We start from the raw sequence: 23,537 nt of genomic DNA, 5'->3' as shown, positions 1-23,537 counted from the left end.
TGCACACACAAATTCCTTTAGTGCTCCCACAATGACTGCTGTCACCCAGCCTTGTCTGCATGAAGGGACACTGACCACTGACTTACCAGTGACCCCTTCTTCACAGACTGAATGGAAAATCTTTGCATAATCTGTGATCTACTGCATAGCCATATACACAACTTCTGCCAGAAAAATGTCTGGGAGGTCTCCAAATGCAGTGGCATCTCACTCTATCTGTCCACTTTAAAACACAGGTGAAAACCACCAAGAGGCACCTGCAGGCCATCAGGCTTCCCTGGAAGGTATTCCCTAAACACATCCTGTGCAAGGCATGCCTTCAATATTTATGTGTTGTAGGGATTCATGGATTAGAAGTGTAGAAGCATTCTGAATTTTCTTCGGGGACCTACTTGACTTTCACCTACTACATTATGCAATGGGTTCACCTATTTTCAGCCCCTGGGGGAAAAAAATCTCCCCACTTGAGTAATTTGACTAACAACTCCTTTTTAAAATAAATATTCACAGTCAATAGGATTTCCATTTTTAGCAGCAGAAATGAGGTTGATTTATTGTCAGGTCAGTTACAACCACAGTGCTTCTGGCATTGCCTCACTCCATACCCATGATAATGGGCAATGGAAGGCTTTGGCTTTGGCTGGAAGTCACTGGGCTCTTTTGGGCCAGATTTTGACCCATTTGTTGCATGAAAATATGAATCAAGTACTTCAAAATCTTGAAGCAGAATCCTGAGAAATGGCCTTACTAGTTTTGAATAAAAACTTGAGTCCTGTTGTTTTTGCCTGTGAGAAATAAGCAGAGGCACAAATGGTGAAGATCAATGTGGCATGAGAGCTGTCCTTGTAAACATGGGAAGTCTTGTTACTATCACTCAAATTCTGACTCAACTAACAATCTGCAGGGGTAATGGAGTAGTCCAAGGCTACGCGCTCCTCTGTTTCTGCCTCTGATCTCTGCTGAAATGGCTTAAAAAGTTATTTTCTTGTGATGCAGAAGCCTTGTTTCCAGTAACTAGCACAAAGAAGTCTAGCTCATTTCTGCATGCCTCTAAATCTATCACCACACTGAAAACATGGTAACTATTACCATAGGATCAGTATCAACCAGTGAACAAGGAATGAATGCTGACACATTCTCCCAAGAAATATCAGAGACATCCAGTAATTCCTAAGGCACAAAATAGAATCAAGAAATAAATGTTTCTTTGCTTTCACAGTTCATTCTTTCTTACCTCTCTAGCACATATGACCACACAATGATTAATAATTGCAAATAACAGAAAATTCAACCCCATGAACAAACCAAGCCCAGTTTCCAGAGACAGTGCTGAAAAAAATGGAAGGTCCCCAGAAGTTCTGAAACAACCACCAAAAAAAAAAGGGTGTAAAGAAAAAAGTAAAATACTGAAATAGTGTCTCAGGGTGGGGTACCCCATTTACTACTTCAGCAAGAGGGCACAACATAGAAATGCTGAAGCAGTTTAAATACTGTCCTCTGAAGATGAATTCCTAGAAAGTATAAAATAGTACAATGATTAATATAACAACTCTAGAGAGTTGTTCTAACTTCCTTCCTCTCCATGTAGTCCCCCTCTGCAGTGTGTAAGGGATCCCCTGACACATAGTCTACTTGGCACCCAAGTAATAGCCTGTAAACTGTTGCTTCCACTGCCACAGGGCAGCACAGCAGCAGAATTAGGCTACTGGCTTTCCCTTGCAAGAACATGGGGAAAAGAGTAGCTTTCACTTATTATTCTTGCTGAACAAATCTCTGTTACTTGCCCTTATTACAGATGAGTCACCAGTCCAGCCTCTCTTAACAGGCAGACTGCCAAATTTTTTCTGGGTTCTGGCAAGGTTATTCCCATACAGCAAATCTGGCAAACCACTATGTGTCCCTATTGCTCTCTACAAGCTCTTTCTTCTTCTCTCTACAACCTCAAAAGTTACTTGAGGGAAGCATAAACACTTTAATTATGTTATTGCAAAAATGCAATGGGAGAGTTCGGGACAACCAAAGATTTGAATATATGTAGGTTCCCAAGAACCCCTCTGGGATGTGGGGTTTAATGGACCCATTGCACAGCCAGGGGAGCACACCACGACCTACCATAAAACACTGTGCTTCCTTTCATTTCCGCTTTTGCTGTGGTGACATGCGAAGGACTCTAGCCATTTGCCAGGCACTCTGTGTGAGCCTGGAGCAGATTGTTTTCCAAAAAGTTCCAAACTATAAACCAGGGGGGTAAGAAAATGAAACAGCTGCACCAGGTATTTGGGAGAACATTCTCTGCTGGTTAAAGATTAGAATATAGCACAGCCTTTGCATTTAATTGCGCAGTGTCATTGTTTCTACCTTTGCATCAACTTGACACTTGACATTTTCTCTTTGGGAATAGAAGCATTTCCAAAGGATGTGCAAATACCTAGGAAAACAGTTGGGTTTGATTGTTGGAACTTGCTTGTCTGACAAAGCCTCAGCAAGATGATGAGCAGATCTACTGTATTTTAATGTCTTTAAGTTTGTAGAAGAATGCTATCACTTAATGATTCTCATAGTGGTAGGTTCATTTATTTCTGATGCTCTGTGTTTTAGCCAAATGGATGCCATTATTCTCAGTTAATGACCTTAAGCAGGAGGTGTTTACACTAATGCAGGACATCTATCACTGCAAGTAAAGTATTTGCATTGTCACAGATAAAAACAGCTTCATTAGAGTGACTTCTGCAAAATGAGGGCACACATTTAGACAAGGAGTCAAAATAACTCAAAACCACCCAAACTTTACTCTGTGTGACCTAAGCCCTGTTTCCTACTAAAAGCTCAAATTTATCAGGATTTAAAATAATTTTTACTTGTTTACACAGAATTCAAAGGAAAAAGATCAGCTGATCATTTCAACATTACCTAGAGAAACTGCTAACAAGAAAAATGAAGCATTGCACAGAGATATACTTGGAGAAAGTAATAGTGAAGTTCTAGACCCTACTTTGAACCCTGCTTAGAGTGACTGTAATCACTGGCCTTGATTACAGTCACTATGAGATTACAGATTACAAAAGATTGAAGAGCAGACTTTCAGGAAAATGTTACTTTCTCATTTTCTAGACTTCTCAAAATTAGATCCTAGATTTGCCAGCAGCATTAGAGTGGGTCATTTATTGCTAGATCTTAGAAACAATATCCTACATCATGAGGCAAACTTTTTTGATGAAAATAAAAATGTCTAGTGCTTCATGCAGTTTTTGCAGGTAAACCATAATTTGAGGGAGATTGCAAAGGAAGAGGTTTTTATTTGCTGAAAAAGCCCCTTTGAGTGCTCTTGCCAGTAGAGGTGGTACAACGGCAAAACCTTTACTTATGCTCAAGAAAAAGAAGGATTTAGTAGCTAGAAGAGCACAGTGTAGTACTGAGATATCATAAAGAAATAGAGTGACAGCAGTATAGGACAATCACAAGGTGAAAAGAAAACCTGCTCTGTGACAGTAAGCATCAAAAGTAGAAATATTACATTTAAAACTACAGAAATAATATTATTTTTAAATAGTCACAGAGTGTATATATGGAATAAATTTTAAGCTTGTTACTTAAAAATAGTCATTAGTTTAATACAAAATAGTAAGTTTGCTAGAAAATAAGGGAAAAAATTGCATAAGTGCAAAATATGTGTTGACTTTTTGGTTCACCGCTAACAGCAATTACAAGTGTCAGTATTTACCAAGCAAATAAAAGGTGAGTAAGAGGAAGAATTACATTTATTAACAGGACATATTGCCCAAAGGCAAACTAAATATGCTAATTCATACCTGTGAACAAGGCTGAAAAGACTACACTGGATCACAAGAGCACTGTAGAAGAGCAAGTAGGGACATGGAAGAAATAATGTGGAGAAGTTTTACCACACACTAATTTGTGATAACCACATGGCACTGACAGATCACCATCAGGAGTATTTCTTTGTTAAACCCATGGCACAAATTTAATTGCTCCAATAGTAGTCAGATCTGGGTTTTGTCTTAAAAAGTTGGCAATCTATCATAGACAATTGTATTTAAGTGTTTGCATTATTTATATTTTGCCGTTCTTAGATGGTAGTCGCAGTCTGGTCATTAGTCCCACAAACTCTCAATAAGATTGTTGCCACAATCATTATGATCCATAAATGTGATTTATTGTAGTTTTTCTGCAATTGTTGTGTCTCACAAGTAAAACCATGTTAAAACAAGAAGCATCTCTTTCAAAACAGAAGAAGATCCTATCTTTTCCCTGTTGCAAAACTTAACGCACAACAAAATTGCCACAGATCTCAGATGGGCCTGGACTTCATCCAAGAAGCTTAAGAGATTAATCATGAAAGCAACCTATCAAATGATCTCTGCACATAAAATCTGAAAGGATATCAAACAGGCAAGTTATTTGATTTAAGTAATGCTTAAAACTTAATAAGGCAACAATCTGAATGATAGTTCATTTACTGAATAAAACAGTCAGGAATTATAATCAAATGTCATACAGCCAGAAATCAAAACTGAACTGCTTTAAATGCTTGAGCTGCTCAGTGACCTTCTTAGGAGCGCTGGTGATAAGAACCTATCAGAGATTTGCAGATTGATGGAAAGAAAAAGATAGCCTAATGCTTTAGCTTGGGTATAATTAAAATGAAATTTTAATGTGTTTTAATGTGTTTCAGCGTTAAACAAAACTGAAAGCATTGAAGCAAAAATGATCCCCAAAAGCTCTCAAAAAGTACTAAGTGAACTACAGAGTATTATAAATCTAGATTATGTCTAATTTCACCTGCAATCGTAAAGGATGGTTACTTAAATGCAAAATCAAAACACACTCTAAAGAGCACAAATAAAACCAATTAAGAAATAGCACTTTTGTAATCCATCTTGGCAGACATTTTTCATGCAATGGTAGAAGAAAAGTCACCATTGAGAAGAGATATCGATGAAATGTTTGTAGAGATGTATTTCTGCCAAGAATGGGGAAGAAATTCCGGCTTTATTTAAAAGTTCTTATTTGCCTTTGTTTGGTTTCTACTTCATCATTCCAGTTTTATTGGCAAAATAATAAAAGGAAACATGGAGGAGGCAAAATTACACAAATGGGGAAACTACGTGTGCATCATAATTTTTGAAGGCATAAATATTATTTTCAAACTGTAAGGAAAATCGTTTTTGTCAGAGGATCCCCTGCACAGAAGTCCAGGGTGGGTGCACAGCTGGAGTGCAGCAACACCCAGGGGATGCAAGGCTGGAAGAGATGCTAACAGGCTCAGGCACTGCTGACAGCAATGGTGTGGCAGTGACTCAGGAGTACCCAGGCAACCTTGCAGCCCAAGGTTTGCATAAACTGATGGGTCTTGCACTGCTTCAGGGCCAAAACTTGGTTGCACGTGCACTGGCATCATCCCAACTGCTCCACATCCCTACAGACACCCTTGCTTCCACTGCAGAAAAACTTGATGTTGAAAGCAGTCAGGGGAGGATGCTATGAATCCATGAGACCCTGCTCTGGACAGGTAGGGAGGTACAATAGTGCTGTACAGATGAGATCTGCTGGGTGCAACAGTCCTGCAGTCAAGGCCCTCCCAAACAGTTCATTTCACTAAGCATCCCAACTTTGGGGTAAAAATGGGTCAGTTAAAGCTAGCACCAACATGCAGGCATTAATCTCATCTTCTAACTGCTCTGTGTACATCCTTGGGGAGATGATCTTCATGCCTGCATGAGCTTAAACATCCATCCCCCGCAAAACGGTGAGGTAGAGTTGGGGGACTCTGACAGACACACCAGAGTGGGGCAATGCAAATTAATTTTTAAAATTAATTTATAAAATGGGCACAGCAGTCCTAATGGCTGACAGAAAAGTGTTTCAGTGCCATCCTTAGCTCAGTGACATCTAGAGGTAGTTCAACTATTGATTAGATTTTGCTGCTACTTAGTGAGAGGAGCAGATTCTGCCTTGTCAAGCCTCACAAACAGCTTGAACAAACAGATGTGAATCACAGACTGCCACAATTAAAGAATGGAAGGGACCTCAAAGATCATCCAGTTCCAAGCCCTCTGCCATGCACAGGGACACCTTCTAATGGACAAGGCTGCTCAGAGCTGCATTCAACCTGGCCTTGAACACTTCCAGGGATGGGGCATCTGCAGCTTCTCTGGGGACCTTGTTCCAGTGCTTCATCACCCCCAGAGTAAAGAATTTCCACCCCCAGAGTAAAGAATTTCTTCCTAATACCTCATCTAAACCTACTCTCCATTGCCCATTGTCCTGTCACTACATGTCACTATATGCCTTGTAAGTAGTGTGTCTCCAGCTTTCTTGTAGGCTCCCTTCATGTCTGAAAGGCCACAATCAGGTCACTCTGAAGTCTTCTATTCCACAGGCTGAACAATCCCAATTCTCTCAGCCTTTTCCCACAGGAGAGGTGCTCCATCCCTCTGATCACCTTGGTGGCCTTCTCTGGACTTTCTCTAACAGGTCCATGCCCTTTCTGTGCTGGGGATCCTAAAGCTGAATGCAGTGTTCCAAGTGTGGTCTCAAGAGAGTGGAATAAAAGGGAAGAACCACCCCTCCTCATCCTGCTGGTCATACTGCTATTGATAAAGCCCAGGACATGTTTGGCTTTCTGGGCTGCAAGTACACACTACTGGCTTGTGTCCAGACTCTCACCCACCAGCAGACAGAGCTGCTCTTGATCTGCTTATCCCCCAGCCTGTATTGATACCAGAGATTGCCTTGACTCACTTGCAACACCTCACACTTGGTCATGTTAAACTTCAGGAGATTTCCCAGGGGTCATTTCTTGAGGCTCTGTCTAAATCTCTCTGGTCCTTCAGGTGTGTCAACTATCTCACTTGCCTTGGTGTCACTTACAAATCTGCTGAGCATGCACCTGATCCCTTTTTCTATGTCATTGACAAAGGCATTAAATAACACTGGTCCCATTACAGACCCCTGAGGGACACCATTTGTCACTGATGTTCAGCTGATGATGGGGACTCTGAGATGTTGACCACAACTCTCTGGATGCTCGCATCCAACAAATTCTTCATCCACCTAACAGTGGCCCTAACAAATCCGACTCTCTCCAATTTAGAGAGAAGGATGTTTTGCCAAAGGTTTTAAAGAAGCCCTGATAAAAGACATCTGTATCCTCTCCTTGTCCACTGATGCAATCGCTCTATCATAGAAAGCCACTACATTGGTCAGGCAGGACTTGCCCTTGGTAAAGATACCAGGTCACGACTTTCCCTCTTTTCCGTGTTAAAGGCTGGAGAAGGACCTGTGCTGTAAGGTCTTCCATTGGACATGGAGTGCACAATTTATTTGGGTTTCAGCTTCCTCTACATTCAGTACATACAGACTTGCTGTCAGACCAGCAGCATAACAGATCACAACATGTCACAGACGTAGTACTACACTTTGCTGTCCACTGTTAAAGACTACACACATGTGCACTAAAGCACGTGTCCTTTCTTCACCTGACATTTACAGACAAGAATTAAGTCTGTCAATGGATGAAACATGCACAAAAAAAAGGAAAGTGGGTAGGTATTTCCCCCACATTATGTATATTCACTATGAACTAAACCTCTGGCTGTAAAATAGAAGCTTTAAAGGCAGTTAGGTTTTTTTATTTAGTCAGATCAGGCTTCAATTGACCTGATCCCAGATCACCTTCCTGACAGGTCTTACTTCAGGGTGGCAGCCCTTGCCTGTTTTTGCTGTGGAATGCATGCTTTTCCCCCACAGATTAGGTGCAGTGCAGACTGGCTTCTAGAAAGGGTACAGGATAAGTAAAACTGAATGGCCACCTCAAAACTAACCAGGAAAGTTAATGACTAGTACAAAGACACACAGCATGGGCCAAGTCACATTTGCAAGATGTACATTTTGGCAGCTTCATCAGAAAAACTTGTTTTCAAGTCTTTGTGTCAAATCCACCTCATCTCTTATTCTTGCATGAAAAGGATGCAATTATTCCTTGTTAATGAAAACTGCTGTGTATCAGTCTAGACCACAGGGAGCCAAACGGACCTGCTGAATCTGAATTACTCCTGTTGCATGGCTGAGGCCCCTCAGCAGCACACAATGTATGCATGGCTGTGCATGGACATATGAATTTCCTCCCCTGGCTTGGCTTCTCCCATTTTTCATGGGAAATGGGATTGAGCTGACAGGTCATGAACCCACTCCCACAAACCACTGAGTGAGTTGCAAAGTCACGTTGCATCAGCCAGCTCTGAATGGGTTGCAGTTTCTCCAGCCAGTTCAAGGTAACCTCACATGGTTGCCTGTCTGTCTTTGCTCTCCCTTCACCTCCACAAGTTGGAGATACAGACAGAGCCCTCCCTTAAATAAGGTATAGCTGGTTTGCTGCAGCAGTATAACTTTGTTGGACCAAGGCAGAATCAAGAAAAACCCAGGAGCTGCAACAAACAAGAAATCAAAGCAGAACTCAGAATTCTGCTCTGTCACTATGAGTTTAAAGACTGTTATTTTTTAATTTACTAATGTTGCCTTTGAGTACAGGACACAGTAATGCCATCTGAAACATCACTTTTGATAGATACTGCCCTTATTGCACTTACTTTTTTTAATTGCACAGATAATGTAGGGACACAATCACAATATGGGCATAAAAAGAAGCTGCTGCGTTGCTAGGAAACTAATTCAGAAAACATTGACAATACTTACAGGGTAAGGTTGAACAACAGTAAGAAGGATCGATTCTTTGCAGCTTCTATAAAAAGAAAAAAAAAGTAAAATCAAGTAAAGAGTCACTTTTACTCACTATTGATAACCAGCTATTCTTTTTAATGGAGAAAACTGCAGTAATACGGAAGAATGTTTATGACAATGACATAGCAGAGTAGCACAGAGTTTAATAATATGCTAAAATAACAATAGATATTAAGAAATAAGTTTTTTCCAATCTAAAAAATTGAATTGGCCTAACTTTGCATTTTATGCTACAAAGATTTTGCCTCATCAGAGAAATGTGCATGCTGCAATAATGGTTGTATCCAGTAAGAATGAAATAACCTTTGATTAATTGTATTAGTTCAGCATCTGTAGTTTACCAATTTCTTTTACCTACTTTAAAAATGCAAGTCACTTTTATACCATCTAGTTCTTGTATACTTCAAGCCAAATCTGTTTGAAGACAGCAGTGTTTTTTCTCATAACAAAATGAGGACAAAATTTAGCCTTCATTTCTTCTCCAGCTCGCCTCTTTAAATAGGTGGGAAAAGACTAATATGTGGTGAATTCTCCCATTAGAATTATAGATTTTTACAGGATTGCTAAGGAAAGGTTTTTCTTTCAATTTAAACAGGTCTTCTTTACAATGAAACTAGCAAATGGAAAACATATGAAAAGCTCTAAAAATCCACAATTGATTTATAGGTTAAAGAGAAGAAATTATTACTAATCTTGATGTGACCAAGTGATCTAGAGATATAATACATATATTTTAACTCTGGGTAGTTGAGGGTGGCAGATAACTGTGGAAAGTAAAGTGGAAAAAGGAGGAAGAAAAGACAATCACAGTTAATATCTCTTGTATTATCTTTTGTGCAGATGGTTACAGTGGGTGTTAGCTAAGAAAAGGTCAGCTGCCATTTTGTTGAGATAGAATTCTATTTCTCTTGGTTTTGCTACTTTCAAACACAGATTGTTTATTTATGTGATTTACTACCTAGTTAAATTGACATGGAATTGATTTTGCATGCCTGACCTATTGAGCAGAATTAACTAAAAAAATCATACTGCATTGGTCTTATACAGGGTCACCTGATAAGCAAAATGACACCTCTGATACGCAAGTTTAACAGTCAAAAGGCAAAAAGTGAAGGAGAGACTGGAGGCCTAGTCAGAAAACAGGTCTAGAAAGCCAGCCTATACTTGCTGAAGCAAACATTACTGAATGGCAACAGGGATTACAAATTCTACTTCTGTCAAAGCCACCAGTCATGGAAGGGGCAATATCTAAGCTAGTATCACATAACTAAAGAAAAAATTAATTAGAGTTTCAATTTTTAATTATTTTTATTTTTAACTTCTTTTATTAGACATTTGTGTCATTGCCACATTTTTTTAATCTACAAATGCATGTTAAAAAAGGTAACTTATTTCAAGAATCTCATCATCTCTGTGCTATCCACATCTACGCAATTATGATTGCTATATTAAACTAGGCGGGTTAGTAGACAGAAGGGCTCACAGTTGTTAGTTTGGGATAAACTGCAGCCCTGGGATAACTGCACCATGACCAACTGATCTTTTCAATTACTTTGAACTCACTGCTTTATGTTTCTCATGCTGCGTATGATTACCACTACCACTGCCTCCTGCAGCCCAGATGCATTAGAGAGTTGTCTTTAAAAATGAAAATCACATTCTCCTGAAAATGTTTTTCAGCTCTTCATTATTCTTGGATTAAACCTGTCCAGGTGTCAGGCTGGGCAAGATTCATACTAGATTAGCAAGTGCTTTTTTTTAAACCAAAAGATCTAAAGATATATTTTGTGGACAAGATTTTCTTGCAGGATAAATACTTGCATTGGAAGGATGCTAGACTCTGCACCATATATTCAATGTTTGAGGCTATAATAAGACCCTTTGGAGTATCTGGACATAATCATGTTACACATTCAAAAACATGATATCAAGTACTACACACAAATCCCTCATCATCAGAGTAAACATTTCCTATAAAACTCATGCTACATACAAAACACAGCACAGTTACAGAAGAACTAAGTGTTTAATCATCAGCTTTTTTGATCTGCAGTACTCAGTCATGACTCCACCACTTCTTTGAAGATTTTCTCAACTAATGATGACAAATCTCTGCAGGACAGCTCAGTTTTTTTACTGCTGATATGGGTAGCATAACCTATAGATCTATTTGCTAAACTTTGCACAGCACTGGAGACTGCCAATTGTATGTGTATTGTATATGTCACAAGAATGGAGAAACAATGAAATCACTGACTGTGTGATCCCTGTGTTTTGTAGCTTAAATGTATGTGGACAAACTTGTGCCCCTGTGTGACAGTAGAACATACAGACAGTTAAGTTTACAGAAACAAGGTACATCATCACACTGAAACGCGAGCTATATCTTTTAAACAACGCCTGAAACACAGTGGCAAAGGCTAAAAAACCACAACTGCAGTCTTAGTTTCACTCTGAAATATCTTTCCTCATTTAAAATGTGACTAAACAAAAAAACCCAAAAAAATCCCAAAAAACCAACAAAAAAATCCACCACAAACATATATTACAGTTATCTTATTACCTATCAACCTCACTTAACAACTACTCAATTATTTCTGTGCTATTTTTGTCACTCGAGACCAAACATCTGCAATACCAGCTTAGAAAACAAGCTGCTGACTTTTTCAGTGCTCTGGCATCTGACTGGCTAGCATCAACATCACAACAAAATATCCTCATGTTTCTTTCATTTCCTGACATTAGAATCAAATAGTGATAACAAGGCTAAAATCTGAAAAGTCTGATGGGAACTTGTGATTCATCTCTCTGTCCTTCTCCGTGTCCTGCATGGTGATTATATTTGTCCATTCTCACTACTCCTCACAGCTACTTAGGAGAGAATATAGATGGTTTGAGAATCAAATTATTTCTATTATAAAGGTTAAAGTTGCATTACTAAGCATCAGGCATCTCGAGCTGCATGAGGCATTAACATTCAGCAACAATTTCAGCCTCTGTGAACTTGAACTGGAAATCACTGCCTCTCTTCTGCTTCTTGCTAGTTGGAAGAGAAGAAGGGCAATGGCAGATGAGGAAAATGGGGGAATCCCAATATCTGAGCCAAATAGAATAAGCTGGCCTGTTATTCATATGCATCCTACAGCAAATATAGCATTTAAGTAGAAAAAGTATATATATTGCTCTTTAGAAGGAAGAATAAAAAATAATTTATGCTAATTTTAAAGCTTTTAGCAATTTCACATATTAGATGAGTACTTGGTTTCTTTCCCACTGAAGATGAACAAATAAAGAATTAAAGAATTAATTAAAGCTATAATAAACAATATAATTTTGAGGGAATACAATTCAGAAAAATCTTTTAACTGTAACTTAGCTGTTTCATTCACAATGAACAGTAAATTCTGAAACTCTTCTTTTGAAACACTTTTTCTCTGCTATTTTAAAATCATCTGTTGCAATTTGGGTCTCACTATTGATGAGAAAGGTCTGAATTCCACAATTGTGGAGTTTGATGCCACGATCTGCAGTATGTTTACACTGCATTTTGAAGTAAGGAAAGGGAAATCAGTGAGTCAAAAGGTAACTACAAAATGTAACAGGTTACCTCAAATGCCCTATTCAAAGCTAAGAAAAGGTGGAAATTATCTTCAAATTCTAGCATCTAGGCTAGAGAAAAATCATTCAGTGGTTGGATGTCTTTCAATATTATGAATATTAACATAGTATTAATGAGCAAAGAGTTTGCAAAGTCACTCTACTGTAGTACATCTTTAATTATTTAATACAATGACAGAATCAGAGACAGGTTTGGGTTGGAAGGGACCTTACAATAATTTAGTTCTAATTAAGGATCATTTTTATTTGAGCTGTGTATACATTTTTACATAAAACCTGTTTTACAGTATTTATATTCACCTAGGAAAGCTACAAATTTCACTTCCCCAGGTTTTTATGATGAGCAACAGTTCCTGTGGAAGAGTTTTCCCCAGAGATCCAGGCAGATTTGTTTCCAGGGATGGAGACATCTTCTGGAAGGACCTTGGTGGGACAGAGTAGACCCAATTTAAGGCAGTTTCCTCATTCTCACTTGTTATTACATAGCACACACACACAGAGTGAACCTGGAGGCCCTGTGATGCTGCCAACCTGCCTGAGTTGCCCTGGGGAACCTTGATAACTATCAGAAAAACTCAGCATTCATGGACACTCGTGAAACAATGTGGAGGGATCCAGGGAGAAAAGCTTTATGAAGGGTGTGCCTCCCCCTGTGTTTGGGCTGGTTTTGTCACAGGAGAAGCAGCACTGTGCAAACAAGCACACCCAAGATAAAAGCCTTCTGCACCAGACAATCCTCCAGCAAGAGCCGTGGCACCTGGGGCTCTTCCCTTTCCATTCCCAAAGGTCACCCTGCACAATACAAACTACAGGCAATAGCTCCATGACTCTAATGGACAAGTATAAAAGATGACACCAAGCTGGAAGCCATGCTACTGTGGGCAGATCCCTTTTGGTCTTTTAACAACATCTACCCATAGATAATCGCTGTTTTAGTAACAGGTCAAGCATCAGACCTTTCCATGTCTAGGAAGATACTTTCCAGAACATTTTTTAGGGGAACACAGAAAATTAAACTTTCTCTAGAGGTTGCCAATATCTGGCAGAGCCAACTGCTGGAAGAGTGGTAATGAGATTTCAGTCTCTGCCTGTTCAGCTGACCTCTAGGAACTCTCTCTGAAGATCCTGTACAGAGTAAGATGGGCATTCCTGCCATCACACCATCCAGGAAAGGCAGGGTACGCCACACATGGCATCACATCCCCAACTCCATCTCAGACAACAGTTGTAGGAATTCAGCAGGGAACAAGCATAACAGGAAGCTCATGAAATAAGGTACATCACCATAGAGGTGAGGTCTGGGGCCCCAGTTTAGGGAGGACAGGTAATGAATGAAAGGTAGTCACATAAGATGGGGATATGAGGCCAAGGTGCCAAACTCTGGGTTCAGACACATGAAGACCAACCCAAGAGATAAGCATCTGCTTAGATATTGTTTTCTAGAGATAACAAAGCACAGAACACAAAGATCATAGTGCTCAGGTCTTATTTTTGGAGATCAGGATGGTGCATTGTAATCCCTGGTATCAGAAGGCAGAGACATCACAATCACATTTGGAAAGCTGTGGCTGCCCTGTCTACTGATGTTAATGACATTACCTGTCCTTAGCTTCCCTGACAATGCAGTGAAATACTCTTGACATCCAAGCAACTTTAACTTGTGAACTCCTGAACCCTGCAGTTTCATTTGCATAGTCTGTTGCTTCACAAACTTATTAAAATTTAAGTCTGCCATCAAATATGTGAGGGCTTTCAACAGCAGAAGCAATCTGCACAACTTGGGAATTTTGCAAGAATCCTGATTGAATGTCAGAGCCCTAAAAACTGTGCAAGTAATGGATACTTGAAACAACCACTGCCACATAAAGTATAAAATACATAAGGATGGGATTATTACAACACTGCAGGATCAAAGAGCAGCAGAAGCAGAGCTGAGTGGAAAGATGCTCTGATTCCAACATAAATAACTTCAATAATAGCATTCTGAAAATTACTGCCAAGGCAAATTGTGTTTTGTATAAATGCTCTTTATTTTAAAGGCCTGGCATGGTGCGAAAGTCAATCTTTAGAATTGTCAGTCTGCTGCTGGCACTAATTGGAGCCCTTGTTGGCAATCTCTGTAAGGGGTCAAGGAGTGAATGTGTCTGCAAGCTGAATTACGCTCGCTTCCTCTGACAGAAGTGGTCCCTTCAGACCAGGGCTGTGGCACACTGGTGGGCTTTCATATAGCAGATGCCATCTCAGATACCTCTGCAATAAAGGTTTTGTGAATAAAAAAGCCTCCTCCTCTTCTTTAAGGCTGTTCATCTGTCAAACTTTCACATGTACCAAATTCACACCATTTCCTTCTGTATTAGCACTTTGGCAAGGTGAGCCCTATAAAGTTGTTGTTCTTGAATTTCAGTGCTGTATGATGACTATATTTACCTCTTGTCAAAATAAATCCTCCTCTCACAAATACTCAAAGTTCTCCAGTTGCTAATATTTTCAAGTTTAAGGATGTTAAAACTTTGTAACTGAGTTACCAAAATGTTGGTCAAACAGTAAATACCTGTGTACGTTGTAGGAGAGTGCTTTGGCAAGGTTGCTTGAATACCAACAGAAGTGTTACACTGGTGTGTAACTCCTGAGCAATGTAACCTGCTCCTTACTACACTGGTCTTCAATTAATTCTTGAGCGCACCTCTGAGTACTGGCAATATGCAGAAAACTTGACATGGACTGAGGTGCCTTCCTTAGACAACCATTTTCCTACTTACACAGATTTATGATGGCCTCCCTCAACCCCTGAGAGAATTTGGGGTTGAACTTCAAGACGGAACTGAGAACATATTAGGAGTTACAATGCAGGAGTTCTCTGATCTAACAGAAGCAGTATTTGCTCATTTTGGTCAGTGTAGCAAAAAACAACCAAGAGCCAGATGAGCATGAGTGTACATCCAATGGACTGAGACTGTCACCAAGTCCAGTTGTTGGCATATCACCACCAACACCATCATCATGTCAATTAATTCATGCTGCACGAAGATGCCATACAGACAAGGAGAGAAATGTAATGCTTATTCCCCTATTAATTAATTGTTCAGTTGTCCTCTTCTAATTAGACTTTCTACACATTAGTTTTAAAGGATCAAAGGCAGACAAAATGAGATAATATTGGTCTCTCAGGTCACTCATCCAGGCCAATGTTCCAGTGCTAGTTTTTCTATCATTAACTGCCAAAGTCTCAAAAGCTCTGAGGAAACGTTAATTTTCAAAGTGTAATGAAGAAAATGAATATGAGGCAGCCCCAAGATGTCTATTGATGACATATCTTGAGAAATAGTTCTGTGAAGTTTTAATACAATACTAACAAAGTAAAATATTTACAGAAGAGGTTGGTCTCACCATGGAAAGGTCAGTTGTATTCTCCTGAAAATTTCTCAGCTTTGTTTGTCAGACTCTGCTGTTTCCATCAGACTGCAATTACTTTTAAATGGCATTCCTGTGAGCATTTTGTGCAAGCCCTTTCAGACAGTTTCTAAGTGAGCTAAGTGCAATTCTGTTCTCCCATTCAGCAGCTGTCCACACACGGATCCAGCAGACACACAACACCTGCCCACTGCTCACAATGCTCAGGGACGTTAAACCCATGCAATCAATTTGGGTTCACTCATCCTTTGCACTGGCATTCTAATTGAGGATGTTCAGGAACTTGGGCTGCAACAAAACACCAAAGTTGCAGAATTAAATGCACAACATGGTAAACTCTAACCATTCCAAAAAATCCAACCCAATGCCGATATAACAGACTATGCTTTGAAACAGTGGCATGAACCTTTTCTCTGAGGTAGCCACCAGAGACCCAGCAATGTTTATGAAATACATTCCAATTACTTTGTCATTTCTTGTGTTCAGCTTTCAAAAATGGAGCCATCATGATTTTGCCATAGTAGCATATATGTTCATATAAAATTTAAATTAAAAAATGCTAAATATAATAACAACATCCTTCTGTTTCCTAAAATAACTTCTAAATTTTTGTAAATATATATGAATGGTCAAAGTGAGTTCAGAGTTCACTTAATTGGGAGAGAGAAAGGAAAAAAAACCACAACATCTTGAGTGCATCTCTGTACAGGTCTTTCATGTTCCTCTACCTTATCTGAATTAGAATAAAATAAACTTTCTTATGTTCTCCTGAATTTCCAGCACTTGTTTAGACACCTCAACACAGTCACATAGTCTCTTGAATTTTTATTTACAGATAAAATAATGAAGGTTAAAGCTGAAGGGTATTATAAGACAACTTTTCAAACCCTGGAAACTGGTGTTATTCCATTCACTTATCTCAGTGTAACACAGAGATTAACAATATGATCTAGAAATTGAAAAAGATGTTTCAGGGAGTAAACATAATTTTAACATTCACATAATGAAGGCTTGTTGCTTTCCTCTTCTTTCTTTCAAAGAGATGCTATGCAAATTTTTATTTAGAAAATAAATTCTGTTTTCTGATGGCTTATTTTTAATGTCTCTTTTTGCTGACACTATGTTAGAAGACAACAGTCACCACTTTATTAAATGATTTTTTACTCTAGTCTGGATGCAGCAGGTATCTCATGCCCCATGAGAAGGGAAAGTTTTGGGTTAATTTGTGCTGGGTTAATTTGTGCTCTTCATTTTAAGTGGTAGGGCAGCTTAAACTTAGCCCAGAAGTCAAGAAAAACTTCATGGCACAGCTGATGGCTATTTTTGCAGAAATGGAACTCTGTACCTAGGTTAAAACTACACTGAAGACTGAACAATCAACATGCAGCTCTTCTGTCACAAACCATCAATCCAAAGCTGGACTGGAGAGGGATTGCTTATGGATTTGAAGGAAAGTCCCCTTGCTGGGATGGTCACAGCATCTGCTGGAGCAAGAAAAGCAAAAGTGCTGTCTTCCACAATAAACACTGTCTCTAGTAGAGCTCTTGTTTGCCTGTCTGACCTCGAACAAACTTAGGCAATTGATATACTGATACTAATATAATGCAAATACTGCTTCATTAGCACTTATATTCTCCCAACAGTTTCTCCCCTACTCTGATTTTTGACAGAAATGGACATACTTTGTCCATTGGACAAATAGACAGAGAAGATCTGCCGTACATGCTGATGCAGAATTTTGCATAGTTTTGTATAATATATTCTAGATACTATGGCAGTTAAGAGATCAATAAAAACAATTACAGTAATTTCATGACCATAAGGCGCACCGGGCTATAACGTGTACCCCCATGAGTCAGCAAATTTTGCAACTTTGTAGATCATATAAGGTGCACCGGACTATAAGGCGCACTATTTTTGCCGCAAAGATCCGTGCCGCGTGCAACAAAGTAACTAATTAGTAATAGAATCCCACCATCATGGAGTTTACTGGCAGGTGCTCAAATTGGAAACATTTTAACAGATTGGTGTAGTCTTTAAACGCAGCCCCAAGTGCCCTCCCTGTATGCGAGGCCTGGCACTCCCGCCCGCCCCCGGCTGGTGAGGCGGCGCTCACGGCTGCCACAGTTCAGGGTGGCCACAGCTCACACCTCGGGGTTGCAGCGGTTCAGGGTGACTCAGGACCATCCGTGGCTCAGGGCAGCATGGCACTGCCCACCCCCGTCTCCCTGTGCGGCTGCCACTGGTCAGGGGCTGGGTGCTCCTGCCCCTCCTCGCATCTGGGCTCACGGCTCGCACTTTTATTTGCAGCGAGGAGTTGAGCCCTGTGCAACAAAGTAACGAAGTACTGTCAGTTTGCAAACATTTTTCACAGACTGGCGTAGCCTTTAAACACAGCCTCAGGTGCCCTCCCCGTGCCGTGGGCCCCTGCACTCCCGCCCGCCCCCAGTACCGGCTGGTGCGGCTACCACCGCACAGCCGCGGGTCCCGGCTTCCCCTGCCCGGCGGCCGCAGCTGCCACGGGCCCAGGCACTCCCACCCGGCGCTGGCTGGTGCAGCTCAGCTTGCAGCTCGGCCACCATGGCCGCTGGTGGATCCTTCCCCCCCCACCTGGGCTGCGGCCACCAGCGGCTCCTCGTTGCCCCTGCGTCAGAGCCGGGGCTGGGGGCAGCTCCCTCCCTCCCCGCGCAGCTCCTGCCGGCTGCGGCTGCCCGCTCCTGCCCCTGCTCACGACTCGGCGCTCCCGCGGCACCACCCCCCCATTGTGGCTCACACTTCCAGGTTTGCGAATTTCACAACTTTTTCCATTATACAAGGCGCACCAGACTATAAGGCGTACTTCCAGGTTCGGGGGAAAATTTTAGTCAAAAGGGTGCGCCTTATAGTCGTGAAATTACTGTATTCAATAAAATGCATTATCTAATACCAAACACTTTGAATAAATAATTACATCAATGAATTAAAATAAACACTAGTATGACTTGTTCCTTGCTGAGAAACAAGGAAATCATATACACTAGAATTATACTTCAAATTGGAAATAGGAAACTAAAAGAAAAAATAGTTGAAGATGTCAGAAATTGTAGAGGAGCAATGTTGTTATCTGTACAATTGCAAAAGAGATTTATGGGAGTTACATGTTAAAGAGGACGAAAGATCACTAAAGATGAGAAAATCTTACAGATATTTTACTATGTGACAAATTAACCATAATCTTTTACGATCAGAGCTTCATTTTCATTTCTACTGAAGCATTAGAAACCATTACAGCTGCTATTCATAATCTGTACGGCACTGGCATTTTCATTTTCACATTTGGGCATTGTGTATGTAGTAATGAAAGGTCAGGCATTCACACACATCCTTCATTCCTGCAGCTATTAAATTTTTTCTTTCCCTTAATGCATTTCAAAAAGCAGAACATGAGATAAATTTTGCTGATTAAATGTTAAATGCTTTAGGATCATCTTGTTTTAGGGAGTTATCTAAGTTTTTATTAATAATGCATAACATTCACTTAGGGCTATTTTGTGTCGGAAGTCCTTCACAGCATTATCTTAGCTCAAAGAAATTCAGCCAATAAAGAAAAAGAAATTAAGAAGAGGAAGATGCAATTGGAAATGAGATAAAGCTCTTGAATTCTGAAGAACACTGTATTTTCAAGCACTATATTATATACTGTTCTCAGTTCAATATTATTGGCTTTATCATTGTTTCTTTTAAAAACCCGCATCCATTCAAAGAGTGATCGTATTTTTCTTTCAGATGTCTGAACACTATTACTTATGCTTTTCAGTCTTATCTGCTTTTTTGGGACCAAACTATCTGATCCATTCTAAGAGCATCTCAATCCTTTGTTATGGAACACAATGCACAGAATAATGTTTTAAGTAATTACAGATTGCTGGAAATGGTTTTAAGAAGTAAATGTTCGAACAAAACAAAATTCATTCAATTCTTCATTAAGAAAAGTTTCAGCGTGTCTTGAGCATTATGGGTTTTATTATTAGTATTACTGTAATTATCATTATATCTGCAAGGTTAGACAATTGATGAATACTGAGCTGCAGAGACTAATGCAGAATGATTTTTGCTTACTGCATCTGGAATAGAAAATTGATTGGTCAGATGCCAAAGACATATCCATATGCCACTGGAACGGTATAAGTCATGGTAAACATGATTTTATAATGATTTGGATGAGCAGTCAAAGGGACTGCTTTTCTTAAGCTACCATGCACACAACACAGTAATTCAGACAGCAGTCCCAAAGTGCAAATTCTTTGGTTATATTTCTATCCTCACATATTATTTAATTTATTTAAGAAGTAGATTGACAGGAGAAGAAATTGAGACAGACAATTAGCCACCTGTTAAATTGCATTAGTTATTTAAAAAGTTCTGCCATGAATATGTACCATATATCTGGAATGTTTCAAATGCAAAGGTTCATCCCCTTTTTTAAAAATTCATTTAAAGGAAAAATTTATTTACTGTGCTAAAATTAATAAGATGTGGATTAAAAGACCTATTCTCTTTAAAGCTCTGTCCAATCTTTCAAAATCATATTATTAATTGCCATTTAAGAACTCTTAATACTTATGCTGGTTAACCTAAAAATGCATTTGTGCTGCTATACCCTTTATTTTTTTTCCTTTTTCTGTATCACTAGAACAATAAAATTTTTTTTTACATTGTTCTTGGGACAAAGGATCACTAGTACGAGTCTCTCTGAAAAGTTAGAAAGCAAATGTATGCTGCTCAATGTGGTCCTTAAACTATATTTAAGGAGAAATTCTTCCCAGATAAATGCAAATATATTGTAAATTATAAAGGGGGAACAAACGTTTGAAAAGGGGAGAAGAAAATTGCCCTGCAGACTCAAACCAAGCATAAAATGCTGAATGGTTGCATTCTATCCACACAGAAAATGAAGACATAATTGCAGAGCAGTCGGACCCAGCGAGGAGAGCTGCAGTCTAGATGGGTAACACCAGCAGTAAAAACACGCTGCCAGTCTCTTCAGCACCAGCTCTCAGACCGCCCCCACTTGCCGAGCCGATGATGTTTCGGTCCCCGCACAGGCAGATTGCAGTTCGCTTGGGGACACGATTCACAGCGCTGCCCGCACCAAAACACAAGGGAAAAGGTGAAAATTAACCTGTTTCTCCGTATCCTCTCCCGCTCCTTAGGGGCTGCGGGTAACAGGGCTGGAGGGAAGGACAGGACAGCAACTCTCTGCTCTTCAGGAAAGCAGCAAGGGGAAGGGGGAAGCTGCTCACGGGGAGGTGAACAGAAAACTCACCGCAGAGCAGCAGCCAGAAGGGGGTAGGAGGGAAAATGTGAACTGGTGTAGGTGAGAAAGCAGGGACTGACTCGATGGGACTTGTTAAATTGATTTTATAGGTATTTCGTACATAATTCATTTGGTGTACTTGTGTTTGATTAGGGTGCGGCCGACAGGGCTCTGCGGCTGCAGCACTCAGGAGCGCCCGAGCCACGGCACGGGAATGGGGCGGAGAGCGGCGGCTGGGACAGAGCGTGACAAGGGACAAAGCGTGACAGGGGACAGAGCGTGACAGGGGACAGAGACAGACCTGGGGACAGAGACAGACCTGGGACAGGGCCTGTGCTGGGAGAGAGACAGACCTGGGGACAGAGACAGACCTGGGACAGAGCGTGACAGGGGACAGAGCGTGACAGGGGACAGAGACAGACCTGGGACAGAGACAGACCTGGGACAGAGATAGACCTGGGACAGAGCCTGTGCTGGGACAGAGCCTGTGCTGGGACAGAGCGTGACAGGGGACAGAGCGTGACAGGGGACAGAGACAGACCTGGGACAGAGATAGACCTGGGACAGAGATAGACCTGGGACAGAGCCTGTGCTGGGACAGAGCGTGACAGGGGACAGAGCGGGACAGGGGACAGAGACAGACCTGGGGACAGAGACAGACCTGGGGACAGAGACAGACCTGGGACAGAGCCTGTGCTGGGACAGAGCCTGTGCTGGGACAGAGCGTGACAGGGGACAGAGACAGACCTGGGACAGAGACAGACCTGGGACAGAGACAGACCTGGGACAGAGCCTGTGCTGGGACAGAGCCTGTGCTGGGACAGAGCGTGACAGGGGACAGAGCGTGACAGGGGACAGAGACAGACCTGGGGACAGAGACAGACCTGGGACAGAGATAGACCTGGGACAGAGCCTGTGCTGGGACAGAGCCTGTGCTGGGACAGAGCGTGACAGGGGACAGAGACAGACCTGGGACAGAGCGTGACAGGGGATAGAGATAGACCTGGGAACAGAGCCTGACCTAGGACAGAGCCTGACCTGGGACAGAGCGTGACCTGGGACAGAGCCAGACCTGGGACAGAGCCTGTGCTGGGACAGAGCCTGACCTGGGACAGAGACAGACCTGGGACAGGGCCTGTACTGGGACAGAGCCTGACAAGGGACAGACCCTGACCTGGGGACAGGGCCTGACAAGAGACCATGCCTGAAAAGGGACAGAGCCTGACCTGGGGACAGAGCCTGACGTGGGACAGAGCCTGTACTGGGGACAAAAACTGACCGGGGACAGAGCCTGTGCTGGGACAGAGCGTGACAGGGGACAGAGCCTGTGTTGGGGACAGAGCCTAACCTGGGGCCACCATGTCTTCTGCTCCCAGCATCACTGTCCTGCTGAACCAAGCAATGATTCAGCATAAAACAGTAAGGGAGTCATCTTATGCAAACCCTCTCCAAGCACTAGCCATGGTAGCCAAGGGGCAAGGGCACATCAGCACTGCTGGCACATCAGCTCTGCCTCTGAACCCCTCGCCCTTTCCCCTGGGCACAGACTGGCACTGCCAGCATGCCCACAGGTCTCTGGGATGGAGCACACAGACACTCACTGTGAGCTCAGATGAGCCCAGGTGAGAGATGGCAACCGAGGGGCTCTGTTGGTCCAGCCAGCACTAGCAGCCACCCCCTGCACCCATCCAAACAGGAGATTCACCTCAGGGCATGAGGTACCAGAGCTCGAAGCACTTCTTTAGATGCTCTCTGAAATCAGAGGGGCAGCTGCTAATAGCTTCTCCCATCCTCAGCATGGCTGTAGGCAGCTAGTTTGGGCTAGAGGTCCAGTTTTAAACAGTTGGAGCTCATAGAGGTGAATTTTCAATCAGGTGTGAGAGAAGTTTTATTGTTCAGAAATAACCCTGGCCTGTCAAACGCACAAAAAGAACAACAAGCTCTGTGGGCTGCACACAGGGTTTTAGGCACCTTGACTCAGCTACCTGGGCTTTGGATACTGTGGGGCTTGCTCTTGTAGTCTGAGCCAGCTCATGGTATGCTGCATAAAAATGTATCCTGTATTAGCTGTGTAAACAACTTCACCAAGTTTGAGAAGTATGCAATATGAAAGTGTCCTGCCTACAAAATGACTCCTATAAAGAGCAGCCTTTGGGGTCTGCAGATTTCTTCTCTTGGATAAACATCCATCCCATTCTCCTCTTGGATAGCTTGTACTTCTGTTTCATCCATAGTATGTTGAGGACTTTCATTTAAAGCTAGGTCATGTACTTTAGGCATCACAAATATCCCTCACTTCAGCTGCAATCATGAGATAAGCACAAAAAAAAGCACTTCAAAAATCTGCTTCACTTGTACACACTGACAACAATCTATCTGTGCAAGAATAAATTCCTTGTTCCAAGGATGTGCATTAAAATTCAGTTCTCAAAGGGGACATAGCAGCGGATTT

At 41.4% G+C, this 23,537-nt stretch overlaps 1 protein-coding gene across 5 annotated transcripts in view; it reads right to left on the bottom strand.

The window, feature by feature from the left end:
• FRMPD4 (FERM and PDZ domain containing 4) overlaps positions 1–23,537 on the bottom strand; it is a 300,820-nt gene that overhangs the window by 23,043 nt on the left and 254,240 nt on the right. For all 5 annotated transcript variants that reach the window (XM_033052215.2, XM_033052211.2, XM_033052210.2 and 2 more), the window contains one exon: positions 8,716–8,761. In XM_033052215.2, the coding sequence (XP_032908106.1) occupies positions 8,716–8,761 (46 nt within the window). The remainder of the gene's footprint in view (positions 1–8,715; positions 8,762–23,537) is intronic.

The sequence above is a fragment of the Catharus ustulatus genome, chromosome 2 (assembly GCF_009819885.2).
Source record: "Catharus ustulatus isolate bCatUst1 chromosome 2, bCatUst1.pri.v2, whole genome shotgun sequence".
NCBI lineage: Eukaryota > Metazoa > Chordata > Aves > Passeriformes > Turdidae > Catharus > Catharus ustulatus.
This window is presented reverse-complemented; position numbering and strand designations above follow the sequence as displayed.